The 12,799-nt window shown below is 42.3% G+C and overlaps 1 protein-coding gene and 1 long non-coding RNA gene across 3 annotated transcripts in view; both read right to left on the bottom strand.

The window, feature by feature from the left end:
- The window catches only part of LOC311439651 (uncharacterized protein), a 73,976-nt gene extending 71,742 nt beyond the window's left edge, over positions 1 to 2,234 (bottom strand). For both annotated transcript variants that reach the window (XM_084525582.1, XM_084525581.1), the window contains exon 1: positions 2,188 to 2,234. In XM_084525582.1, coding sequence (XP_084381708.1) covers positions 2,188 to 2,209 — 22 coding nt within the window. In that variant the 5' untranslated portion in view covers positions 2,210 to 2,234. The remainder of the gene's footprint in view (positions 1 to 2,187) is intronic.
- A 2,389-nt stretch (positions 2,235 to 4,623) lies between these two features.
- LOC311439652 overlaps positions 4,624 to 12,799 on the bottom strand; it is a 44,367-nt gene continuing 36,191 nt past the window's right edge. Inside the window, exons 13-17 of the long non-coding RNA XR_014694881.1 lie at positions 9,945 to 9,995; positions 8,202 to 8,444; positions 6,771 to 6,941; positions 6,348 to 6,405; positions 4,624 to 5,002 (exon numbers count right to left, since the gene is read on the bottom strand). This is a non-coding gene — a long non-coding RNA (uncharacterized lncRNA). The remainder of the gene's footprint in view (positions 5,003 to 6,347; positions 6,406 to 6,770; positions 6,942 to 8,201; positions 8,445 to 9,944; positions 9,996 to 12,799) is intronic.

The raw sequence follows: 12,799 nt of genomic DNA, 5'->3' as shown, positions 1-12,799 counted from the left end.
TGTGCTTTTCTCTCTTCCCCTCATTCCTTAATGTCTCCCATTCTTGACTGAGTTAATTAATTTGAAAGACATTTGGAGCTGCAGAGCCTCCTGGCAGGGCAAGGCTCAGCCCTGGGAGAACATTTCAGGCAGATGGGATCCAGCAGGGTAAAGGACCAGTGTGACACAGGGAGGTGACCACTAGCAGACCTTTTAGTGGGAGCCTGAGATGCCTGTTACTCTTTTCCAGTTGCACTTTCTGCTCTGATCAGAGATCTCCTCCCTCTCCAGGCACCTCCTCTCTCACCCAGGCTGCACTCCCCATCTCTGTCTAACGCAACATCTCTCACCTTCTCCCATCCCCTCGTGCTCTGCTGATCATTGTGGTACTTGAGTACCTTCTCCCTTACCACAAGTCTTTCCTTCTCTCTTTTCCTTAGTTTTACTGGCTTTCTATCCTTCCAACATAACGTTGAAAAATATTTCCGCTGCTAACTAACATTTATGAGATGGTGCCATGCTTATTGTAGCCTTGCACACACATCTGATAGTTTAGGTTAATACATTCTCTTTCCCACGCTGCTGAGGGGCTGCAATACATCATTCCAAAGCAAACTAATAGTATGCAGTGCACCTAAAGATATCTCATAGCATAGTTTTTTGCAATGACCATGCAAGTGAGACACCTTCTGGTAAGGGTAACATGGAACACAGAGAGAGTTTACAAATAACACTTCTTTTACGTAATCCTTGAAAACATACCCAAGACAAAGCTGACTGAGATCACAGAAACAAAATTAACGTTCAGGCATGAATCCTAAACATCTGTGCCATCTTTTCAGATCTACCTTTCCTCTGAAAATCATAATGTAGGCAATTCAAATTATTTCCCTGTCCATTTAAATGACAAGTCTCTCTTTTTCTGAATGTTCCTTAAGTTTATCTCAAATTCAAAAGGTAAAGAATATGTGTCTGAAATACCCACCTGATAGCTTTCAGGATAGCTACAACACCATCTGGCATGACAAGATGTTCTGTGACCTCTTCTGTAAGCTTTGCATTTGCTCTTTCTTGGTGTTGTTTCCATTAATCTCAAATAAATAATATTAGACTGAGAGCATATGGTGAATCTAAGAACCTAATACAGACAGCCAATTCAATTACTGTCAGTAGAAGGGGTGGCTTTGCAAGAAGACAATGAGAGAGGTAATCAGTAAACAGATGAGATATTAACTGTAGCTACTGTGGGCCAGACTAAGGATCTGTCTCTTACCAAAAGGCACAAACAGAGCTAAACCAGGGAATGCTCTGGGCAGCACTTTGTTTGCCTTGGCACAACAATGCAACACCAAAAGGTCATGCTGTAACACATAGCTACTTTGATTGTTTTTCAAAGCTGTAAGCTTGCCAGCCTTTTATGAGCACACATTCTGAAGACAGGGAAGAAAGAGACCCTGGAGTTTTGTTCAGCAAAAGAGACCCCAGAATTTGGTCAGGCAGTATTTCCTGAATTTGCCATGAGTAAAAATATTTTCATGAATTAACTTAGATTTTGAAGGAATTATCTTTAAAATAAAATAAAATAATTCCAATCCAAATATTTTGGTAGAGTGCTAATGCAAAAGCTCAGGTTAAGTGTCAACAGTATAAACTAAAAGGACTGCTAAAACAGATCCTCATTCTTACATTTCTATGCCAACACAGATCAAATAGAATCATGCTGTCAGCAGCGTGTAAAAAAAAAAAAAAAGTATTAAAAATCCAGTCCTAAGCAGCCAAAATACAGAATACATTATTCAAATAGAAGCTGACACATACATAGCATCACAATCAGAATCATTTTAATTCATTTGACGAGATCTTGAATTATTAGAAAAACTTGTTCAGGAGATAGGAAGTTCCAAAACACATACCAGCCTCCTAACCTCTCATAAACTCCTCCTAACTTCGTGCACATATTACACAGACTGGAAGAGTCTCTTCAACAGACTACAAACAGGAAAAGAACAGATTCTGACACACAGCTCACGTTTATGGACGTGACTGAAACGAGACCTCCCTTGCACTGTAGTTGGATGACTGAGTCATATGATCCCTATTTGTATTCTCAGGGTCTTGGAGACCACTGGACCTGAATGCAGGAAAGAATTTTATCCTTCTTCAGATTAATTGGAATTTTGTGCAGACAAAAGGAAGAACAACACTTACCTTTTTCTGCAGCACAGGACATTTTTCATAAGTATTTTCTACCCATTTTTTTCCCCCGCAGTAGTTTTAAAGCATTCTTAGCTTTGATATCATCTTTTTTCTTTGCTGGTGGTATCTGCTTGGAGATTACTGCCTAGATAATAGAATACTACACAAAACCATCAGCAAGCAAATTAAAATGATCTAATACTCCTTTCTGGCTTTATGCTTTTTGAAACCATTAAAAAAAAAAAAAAAAGGAGAGAGAGACAGAAGCATACCTGTACCATTGTAAAGAAAAATCCTCTGATCTTTAAGCTGGTTGTGATTCCTGGAGACTTATACAATGGTTGATGAATGTCAGGAGAAGATAGCATTGCATGCCTGGGGACTTCGCTGGAGCAAGACTCGCTGGAACTTCACTACAAAAAGCCCTGGTGTCTAAGGTGGCTTCCCTTAAAGGGAATAATGCAGTCCCTTAAAGGGATAATGCAGTGAGGGGGGTTATTTGCAGCCTTAAACTTAGGCAGATACTCCGGTGTTCTGCAGGAACAGGGGAAAAGCTTAGAGCACTACAGAAGGGATTAAAGATAACTCCTGCTTTATAAAAGAAAAAGGTGGCTGGTAAAACCTTCTCTGCTTTTCCTCTTCTGCACTAACAATTTTTCCTTTTGTAGCAAAGATCGTGAAGGTCAGAATACAAAATGTTGGGTGGAACAGGCTGTTGTGGGTCTCATGTTGCCCAGAGAAAGGGTGCCTGAACTTTTAGTCTTCAGAGATTTGGCAGGTCAGCCAAAGGGTGATTTTTTTTTCCCTTTCCTTTTAGAAAAAAAAAAAAAAAAAAAAAAAAAAAGTGTTTTTTTTCCACAGGAAAAATATGAACAAGATTTTTGTAAGAAAACCAATTCTTTATAGATTTCTTTTGGGTGAAGCAATAAGTTACTGAAGCTTGGGTTTCTGGCAAGAAGCCAAAATATTTTCTGGGAAATCAACCAATTAATAACAGGTAACACCATGGGAACAGCTCCAGTGCAAATCCCTCCTCCTGGTGTGCGGGTCTTTGGAAGATGGGCAGAGCACATTCCCCACTCCCACAAACGAGAGGAATTTGGATCGCTTCATTCCTGCCATTCTTGCCCTCTAAATACACTCACAGGCTGAAAACTTCACGGGAAAAGAGAAAACTGAAATGAAAGCTAAGCCAATAATTTTTTACCCTCCTTGGTGCTGTGAAAATAAGACTGCTCTTCTGGCTGGTCTGCAGCCCAGTAGACAACACAAGAGGGCTCTGTGGCTGCACTCAGGCAGCCCCACCACACACCAGCCCTCTCAGCCATGGATTTCTCCTGACCTCTCCTGACCTGGTCCTTCTGAACCAGCCACCACTGCTGGCTGCTTGCTGGTGGCACCCCTCCTCCCTGAAATCTCCCATCCCCAGCTGCCTCCACCTCTCCATGAGGCTTGGTTTGGGACCCAGGATGCCCCCTCACAGCATTAGCTGGAAAAATGAGTTGGTATGGGACAGTAAAACAGGCAGCAGACCTGCCCAGGGGATGATATGCTTCACAGACAGAGAAACATGCCATATATTAAGTGTTTGCCCTGGTTTTCAAGTTGTTTGCATTTTTCTAAAGAACCTCAGAGCAGACAAAGATTTCATTTTAGCTCCTCCTCTCCTGAGACCATTAAAGCTTTGGCTGCGGGCAGAGCCCACTACATGGCTGGCATCTGCAGTTCATGACCAGGAACAGTCCCTCCTGGGCCTGATCCTTGTCCCCATTCCCACCACTGCCCCCACCCTGTCACACCCTGGGGTTTCTCCCCCGTGCTGCAACCACTACTCTTGCTGCATGAGCCACAGCCCGAGCAGGAAGAGGGCAGGGCCTTCATCTTCATGCTTCTGCCACTATAGCTCAGCTGATTTTTCTGAGATCTTTCTGGACACCTTGGTTCTCAGGGATTTTTGCCTTTTTGCTATAATCATTCATGCCCTGCCCTGGCCAAGGAGGGACGCTGCATCTGGGATCTGGGAATATCCCTGAAAGGGGCTGGACAAGCAACTCAGCATATCTGCCATGTAGGACTGAACATTGGTGAGGGCCTTGTCTCATTTTTTGTGCTCCTGGCCAGTCTACTGTCCTTCCTGTAACCAGTTTTGGGGTTTCAAGAGTATACAAAGAGAGAAAATACCACACTGGGTTCATCCATCCCATCTGACTCCTTCAGGGCCTTCAGGAGATCTTGCCATACCTAGAGGTTCGGGTTAATTTCTGGCAGAGGTAACCTGGCTGGAAGGTCAGACAGCAGCAGGGAGGCTGCAGGGCACTTCCAGCGAAGATGTGCACTGAATTCTGCATGGGAAAAAAAAAAATTGCCCATTTCTCTCTGCCCAGCCTGGGACAGCACAGTGGTGAGTTTGCTCATTTCCACATTGACCGCTGGTGTATTGCACTTGAAGTGATTTTATTTCTAGGAAAGAAAAGAAAAGAAAAAAAAAGTAGTCCAGGGAAAATCTCGTCTCAGTGGGGTTTGTTCCAGTGAGAATGATCTTCCCCCCTCACTGAGGAGCTCTGACGTTCACCAAGGGACGTACACAGCCCCAGGTACGTCAGGCAGCTGCTGACAGCGTCACAGTTCTGTTGTTGATGGTTTTTTCCCTGTACCTTCGAAAGTGTCACAGACACCCAATAGTTTTGATGTGAATCCTCTCCTCAGAAAACCTGCTGCACAGCCATGTCTCTTGCCTTGCTAATCGGTCTCGCACATATAAAGCATTTTTTCAAAACTCTTTCCTTTACTGACTGCTCTTTTCTTTGGTGCCAAATAAAATACCAACCTGAAAAAAAATAATAATAAATAAAAAATATAAATAAAACACCCCAAGTAAAAGCCAAAAGTCCCTGGACCACCTCCTTGGAGTTCAGGTTAGAGAGCATCATTGCATTAACTGTCATAGTCTGTCAAAATCTCTTGGCCTGCCCCAGTGTAAGACTTTTAACCGTCCCATGTTGATAACTGAGCAACCCAAGCAGCATACAACAGCACCTTGACTCAGACCATGCATGTACATCTGGCCAGTCACACAAGAGCAGCATGAGCCTGCAGCAAGGAGAGTTAAAGCCCTAACATCCTCAAAGGACAGACAGACTGTAACCACAGGGCAGGGCATGCCTCTGTAAATACACTTCAACTTATGCACTGCACGTCTGGCAAGAGGGTCACTGGAACCTGCTGCACTGCTAGGATGTGTTCATCCTTCTTGCAGTCTACAGCATCCACTAAAACTGCCCAGCAGGTCCCTGAGGGTTGAGGTCAAGGGGTATGTTTGCCCTCTGCCAGAAGGTGACCAGTGCAGAGACTGGTGCAGCTGGAGGAAACAAAGGTCTGGCCCCTCTGCAGACACATTCCCAGTCAGCCAAGTCTCCAGGTGGCAGATCAGAGAAGCCAGCTGCACTGATGTAAATTAGACCTGTTTTCTCCCTCTTGCACACAAATAAGAGCTACAGATGACAGAAGACATGCTGGACGCTATTTATGAGGAGCAGCTTAACACCGATGAGTTATGGAGCAAATGGAAACCAAGGCTCAGACTGAGACCCCAAATAAGTGAGGCAGGGGGGCAGTCAGTGATTTCTGCATACATCTCGGTGCACGGTGATGAGAAAAATGCTGAGGCCAGCTCAGGGCTATCAGGAGCAGAGGCAGCATTGAACTGTCTGGAAACAGCCTGCTGTAGGACAGCAAGGGGAGATATGGGACTGCAATGGGATACAGGGAGGGACTGGGGAGCCTCCTATGGCTAACCTGCCAAGAAAAAGGCAAACATTTTGTCCTTGTCTAAGCTCCAGCCCAACCAAGATTCTCACAAATATTTCCAGACTGCAGGAGCACAAGCAATATCCTTAAACCTGAGGGAAAGAGCCTGGGGGATGGAGTAGGTTTGCTCAAAGCCCAGTGGGCAGAGCAAAAGGAGATTGTCCTTGTGAACATAGCCGAGTGCGCAGCCATTGCTGCCCCTGGGCCCAGCTGGTGTCCTTAGGCATGGAGGCGTTTGGACAGCAAAAGCCTGCAAGAAGCAGCAGGTCCTTGCACATGCATGGAGAACAGCAGTGGAGCTCCCTTTCCAGAGCAACAGCAGATAGGAAATCCCTGTCCCAAGGAACTGAGACCCCACAACCTACCCTCCCCACAGGCATGGCCCCCACAGTTCCCGACGCCACGTCCATGACAGAGCTCTGCCTGCAAGAGACAATTCCATTTCAGTGCAACAGATTCAAACTCTAATTGAGTTTTGCCTTTTAAACCAGGGCAGAAGCAGCTCTGCCAGCCTGCAGCCATGAGAGCTATTTTTGAAGAGAATTGTGAAACTGGCCAGGAAGTCAAATATGACATTTTTAAACCGTTTTTAAGTCTGTGTGTGTATGCGTGTGTGCATGCACGTGTGTGCATTGCCTTCTGCAGGCAAGAAACAATTACTCCCTGTGCACAGTAGGAGCCTTGGTTACTTTAAATGTGCAGCTGCTGAGACGGCTTCTTTGTGGCTGTTGAAAAACAAAGAAAAAAATCTTCAGCGTATGTGCGTTTCCCTGCTTTACATGACTCACCGCAATGGAAAAAACCTTTTGCTTCTTTTCTTTTCGCCCCGTCTCGTCCCAGACACCATCTATCTTCATGCCAGTCCACAGCTGCTTACATGGCGCTGCTCGCTCCTTTATGTTCTTTAATTCAAGTACATAGTCCAGAGGTTATTTGGAATATAGCTTATTCCCCTCTCTCTGTGTAGCACAAAGAAAGACTCCTTTAGCATGAAGACATCAGATTAGGACTCAGATCTGGCTTTTATAGTCAGTACCAATTCACATTTCTGGCATGACTCAGTTATTCCCTTCTATTTGGGCAAAAGTGCAATAAAACTTTGTCTTTCATCCTGTTCTCTCTCCAAAGTCCAAGATGTTTTCTCTTCAGCAGTATTTAGTACAATGAGCCCCCATTACACTTCCACCACAAATTACATCGTAAACCTGTATTTTCTATCATTTTCTTATATTTTATTCTAAGTACTCTATACTTTTACAGAGCTAAGTGAACTCCTTGGTAGATACTTTGATCTCTATTTTAACAGGCCTTTGCAGTTAAATCAGTGTAAGGAATAAAAGTCAATACACGCATACTGAGGTAGTTTCAATTTCATTGATTTTTTTCAGTAAGGAAATAGTCATAAGAGTATTTTGCTGTTTTTCACCTTCTTATAGATAGAATGACCGGCATGTTTTGAAGATTCAAATACTTTAATGAATACTTTTTATATAAAAGCTTCCATTTTGGTGAAGAAAAATTAATGTGCATCCAATCATAATTTTGTGTTGCAAACAAATATTCTTAGCTACTGTAGCGTCTTGCTTTGAATTTCTCTCAAAACAGTATTCAGGATTTGTCTTCCTAATGGCTTTGACAGTGCTTGATATTATGTGATATATTTCTGGGCCTGCCATCCTGTCAGTTTCTCAGCTACCTCAAGGAGAGAGGACTCCATGGCTGAGCCTCTGTTTTCATGAAGCACAGCATAAAAAACGGGCTCCTTGAGGTATCTGAGATGTGAAATTGGCCCATGTTTTATGCCAAATGCAGCTGATAGCTTTGCTAAAAATTGGATTGTTTTTAGAAGAGAAAGCAAAACGGGCAAAAGTCAATGGGAATACTCTTTTTGGCATCCCTGGGCCTTGGAGCAGTTCTTTGAAGACTGACTTTTCAAGAGGAGAGTTGTAATGTTGAACTAGGCCTTGAAATTACTTCCTTGGTCTAAACTCTTAAATATTTTACAGTCATGTTAAAGAGGAAGACTGTCTGCCACACTTAGCCCTTCAAAGCCAGTTTTCTGAAGAGATGTGAAAGAGCAGAGAACAGCTTATATTGATGTAGACTTATTTGGAGATCTGGAAAAAAAAATGATGCATGTTTCTGGATCTGGCCAACATTGCTCAGAGCTCAAACATATCACAGGTTATCAAAGATTACCAAACCCGTGTGTGTGTTACCTGGGCCAAAGTAAATGTCCACACTCATAGCTGATGGCACCAACAAGATGCAACATGATTTGCTGACATCCCAGGGAGAACTCAGCCAAAGGCCATCAGCATGATTGGGTGCTGAAGCACATGCTGCATGCAGAGATGCTGAAAGCACTGGGGAAGTTCAAACTGGGGGGTGAGAAAGCTAAAGAGGTGTTTGTTGTCTTCCACTGCCTGAAAGGAGATTATGGAAAAGGAGCCAAGCTCCTCCTGTAGGAACATAATGAAAGGATGCGGAACAGCAATCACAAAGACATGAGAAAAAAAAAATCATCACCAGGAGAGAGGTTTAACATGGAAATAAGGAACCAGTGAGTCTGTGGACTGTCCACCCTCAGCCCAAGCCCTGAGCAACTTGACCTGCATTTGGTGTTGATCCTGTTTTGGGTAGGAGGATGGACTGAATGACCTCCCCAGGTCCCTTCCATACTGAGCCATTCCTTGCATCTGTGGTTCACCAGGATTCAGCATACCTTGCATTACTTCAGTCTAAGACTGTATCCAGATGCTGAGGTTTAGAGATGCACGGGAACTCAGTGAGCTCAGAAAAGGGACTGAAAACTATGGTTGAAGATTCTTTCAGCTGGCACTGAAGTTTCAGCAACATTCTTGAATTAACTGTATAGCTAATTATCTCCATTGCTCTTACTAACAGTATTTGAACATTCTCAGATTATGAGCACTTTTAAACAAGCAGAAAATTTCAGAGTCTGTAGCTGACTTGACAGTTTCTCTGTTAGTAAAGCTATGCTTCCTAAATATGAAGGACTCTTTTCACAGAAGTATAGTCTGGATACATTGGTGTATTTTACTCTTGGGAGGTATTATTAACAGATGTGTATATTAGTTAAGGATATATTTTGAGACAAAATGCTAATTTTTCATAGTAGTTCGTTATATCACATGAAGCAACAAATGCTAGATAACGATGGATTTATTTCAGAAAAGTGAATATTAAAAGTGTATATATATGATATTACAAATGTATCTGCTTGAAAAGCCTCTCTTAGATATAAAGCACTCTTCCTTTGCATCTGCTTTGCCTCTGCTGCTGTTTTGTCAATAATTTATCTAGAATTAATTATTGAGATACTATTTTTTTTAAATTTAAGTAAAATCTTGACAGCACAAAGCATGGAATCATAAATTCGGTGTTGAACTGTTCAAGCAAAGACTAAGAAAAGAATTCTTATTAGCATACAAATAGATGAGATAATGTTAAAGGGAATATGCTGCTCAGGAAGCATTTTTACAAATGTTATTTTTTAAGTGTTCTGCAGGATGGAAGTCCCCTCTTAACAGTAGCATTTAAAAAATGTCATTAAGGTCTTAATCCTCTAATGTGCCACGTGTGGGTGGCTGCTGTCCATATGCTGACTGAGGTCAGGGAAGAGGTGGACTTCGTGAGGGATGGGAGTATCTCAGCTGAGCATCACACTGGTTTACAGGTTTACAGATCCTGTCTGCCTCAAACCCCAGAGACCACAGAGAAGGTTTTCAGAAAAGTGCAACATGAGGAATTCAGAAAAATGAATGGGAAGAAACATCTGAAGAGCATTACTTTCACCAACAAACTCCGATTTCTCAGGGTTCTGTATCACTGGTTAGCAAAGGTAGGGTCAGAGGTCTCAAGTAACTAACAAGCATTTTTTATATTAATGTATGTTGAATTTATGATGATACTAATACATATTTAAAGAACTTACCTACCTTTAGCTGAACTGAAGAAATTCAAAGCTACTGTGCTTCCAGCATCTTGCACTGCAAAATAAAAAGGTTTGTCTTAAACAACCTTTGCTGGAAATGGTCTGTGCAGGATGCTGTCTCCTCTCACATGGGAGATGATAATTTCATTGCTTGCAACTATCTGATCATAAATTTAAGGAAATCCTAGTGGACTTCAAAAGAAAGCTTGCATTGCACTTTTGTGCCAAGGCAGTGGGTAAAACCTGAAGAATGAAAATCCTCATTAAAACATTAATTAAAATGAAAGTGCTGCAAATTCCACCTGATACCCTACATCCTTGGCTCAGTCTAATCAAGCGTGGACAGTATCTAAGTCTCAGGAAACTAGAGATGGCTGAGGGTGAACGTCATGTTGGCAATAACAAAAAAGAGCTATTCACTTTGCAGACTATTAGTTGGTTTTTTTGTTTGTTTGTTTTGGTCTTTTCTCCACATACAAACAAAATGCTTGAAGTCAACCAATGAAATCATTGTAATGGAGTTCAGCAAGCTTTGTTTCAAACACAGAAACTTTACATTATAGCTAGGGCTCTCAGCATCAAACTGTACAAATAAATAAATAAAAGTATACTTGAAGGACCTAAGTGCTGTATAATCTTTGAAGAAGCATATTTTTGTCACTACATTATAAAGAATGAGTACTGGAAGACAAATAGCTGCACCAGTACAAGTCATTATTAGTTAAATTATCAGAATCCAGCTGACACCAAACTCAAGTCAAGCAAATAATGTAAGCTTCCTAGAGAATACATGTACATCTGCATATAGGGTTCATTCTAGCAGTCACTAGAGTAATTGGCTCATGGATATCCTGATGTCTGTTAGTTACCTCTTTTCCCAAAGAGCAGACAGACATTTGCAACTGGGATGCTCTATGCTTAAATTCTGGTTGGCAGATTAAAAGAAAATTGAGATGAATGGAAGGTTCAGCAAAATAAGTATTACATGTCACTGGCCTGCACATCTACCATTGCTCTACATCAGTGATTTAGTGGGTAAAGCCCACAAGAACTCAGGAATCCTTGATCCTAGCTCTAGTTTTAGCATTAACATCTTTGTTAGAGTTATCAGGCACTGTAATCTAGACGTATAAGTACTGACATTTGAAATTGTTGTTTCTGTTTTACCTGTCAATGTTACTTTACAGTTGATATCAATATAAGAAATGAAACCTGGTGTAGATAGACTGAGCTACTTGAAGAATTACAAAGAGAAGCTGGGAATGTGTTGGGAACCTGAGAGAGAAGTTATTTCTGTGTTTCTGGATAATGTGAGAACATTCAAAGTCACCTCTCTTCATATACAGATACATCATATTCACTCCTGCTCCAATTTCCACCTTCCTGTTGAAAGATTTCTTGAACTTGACTACTCCAAGAAATATGGGAAAAAAATCTGAAAATTATGTCTTGAAGTTAATCATCTATGCTTTCTCTTTTTGTCAATGGAGAGACATCCTTACTACTTCTCCCCATGGCAGTCTGGAGGCAAGCTGGCAACATGATGTTAAAAACCTCAATTTTTCACACATTTTCACCCATATCAAAGGTGGCACAAGCTATGCATTATACAGATTTGGGGTCTTTAATGAAGGAGGCCCCCAACTATATATCCCTGATGTGCTGCAAAACAACAGTGCAACACGATGTCCACCAAAATAACCTGAAACTAGTGTTGGACTGTAAAGCAGTAAATAGGAGAAAGCAACAATGGAAGCAGAAGAAAAAAATATATATATAAAGAAAAATAAAGAAAAAGAAGGAAAAAAAAAAAAAGGAAAGGAATGGAAAAAGAGAAAAGGAACTCAGCAGAAGAACTTCTGAGTCTGAGTCATTCTTTTAATAAAACTTTCTGTAAAGTTCAAAAACGCAACTGCATTTTTATCTCTGAGCCTGAAAAGATGAAAGGAGCAAGGAGCAGAAAGGTTGTAACTTTCATGTTTATACACAAATACTCCGAAAGAACCTGCCTCTGCCTCACACCTTCATTCAGTACTTAGAAGTGCAAACACAAATTAAGCAGACTCTTTGAAGTCCTCAGCTATGCAGAAGCCCTGGAAGAACAAGGAGTTCTGAGCTGAGGCAGAGGAAGAAAGGTACATACAATGTTGGAGAAGGACTGTGAGAAGGAAGGAGACACAGGCAGAAGAGACGTGTGTTTTAGTCCTCTGAGTTTTCTTTGTACCAGGAGCCACGTTGAATGCATGAGGGAATTCAGCATGGAAGGACAAGAGAGTCCCTGTCCTGGCTTGGCAGCACTTCACAGGCCTCTCTGACAGACACCATTTGCACCATGCTCGGATCAAATCCACCTGGTAAGAGCCCACTTCCCAGGGCTGAAGACTGTGGGAGGATGCAGCAGGCAGGTAAATGGCAAGAAGAGGAGCTTCTGCTCATCGTTATCAATGCTGCTGTGCATAGGAGGAAATCTAGCTGCAATCTAAATGCCAGCAGCATCAGTTGCTCAGCTGGAGGTACCAAACAACCTCAAGAGCAGCCCGTGCTGGGCAAGGTGCCAGAGGCTTAGCAATCCTCCCACAAACCCACACCTTCAGCAGCTGGGCCCCATGGTGTCCCAAAAGAGTCCTCTGAACAACAAAGCTCAGAATGTATGGGATTCAATGCACACGCTCCATTCCCCAACTGTTTCCATGGGCCACTGTCCATCCCATCCTTACTTCAGCCCCTCTGGCCATGCTGCTCTGTCTTCTTGAATTAGATGGTTTGACATCAGCAATACTACACCACTGCTGCAGTCCTGCACAGTCTAGACAGATTTCAACAAGAGTCCTACTGAGCTTTCAATGAGAGTCAATACAA

The sequence above is a fragment of the Aythya ferina genome (assembly GCF_964211825.1).
Source record: "Aythya ferina genome assembly, chromosome: 7".
Classification (NCBI taxonomy): domain Eukaryota; kingdom Metazoa; phylum Chordata; class Aves; order Anseriformes; family Anatidae; genus Aythya; species Aythya ferina.
This window is presented reverse-complemented; position numbering and strand designations above follow the sequence as displayed.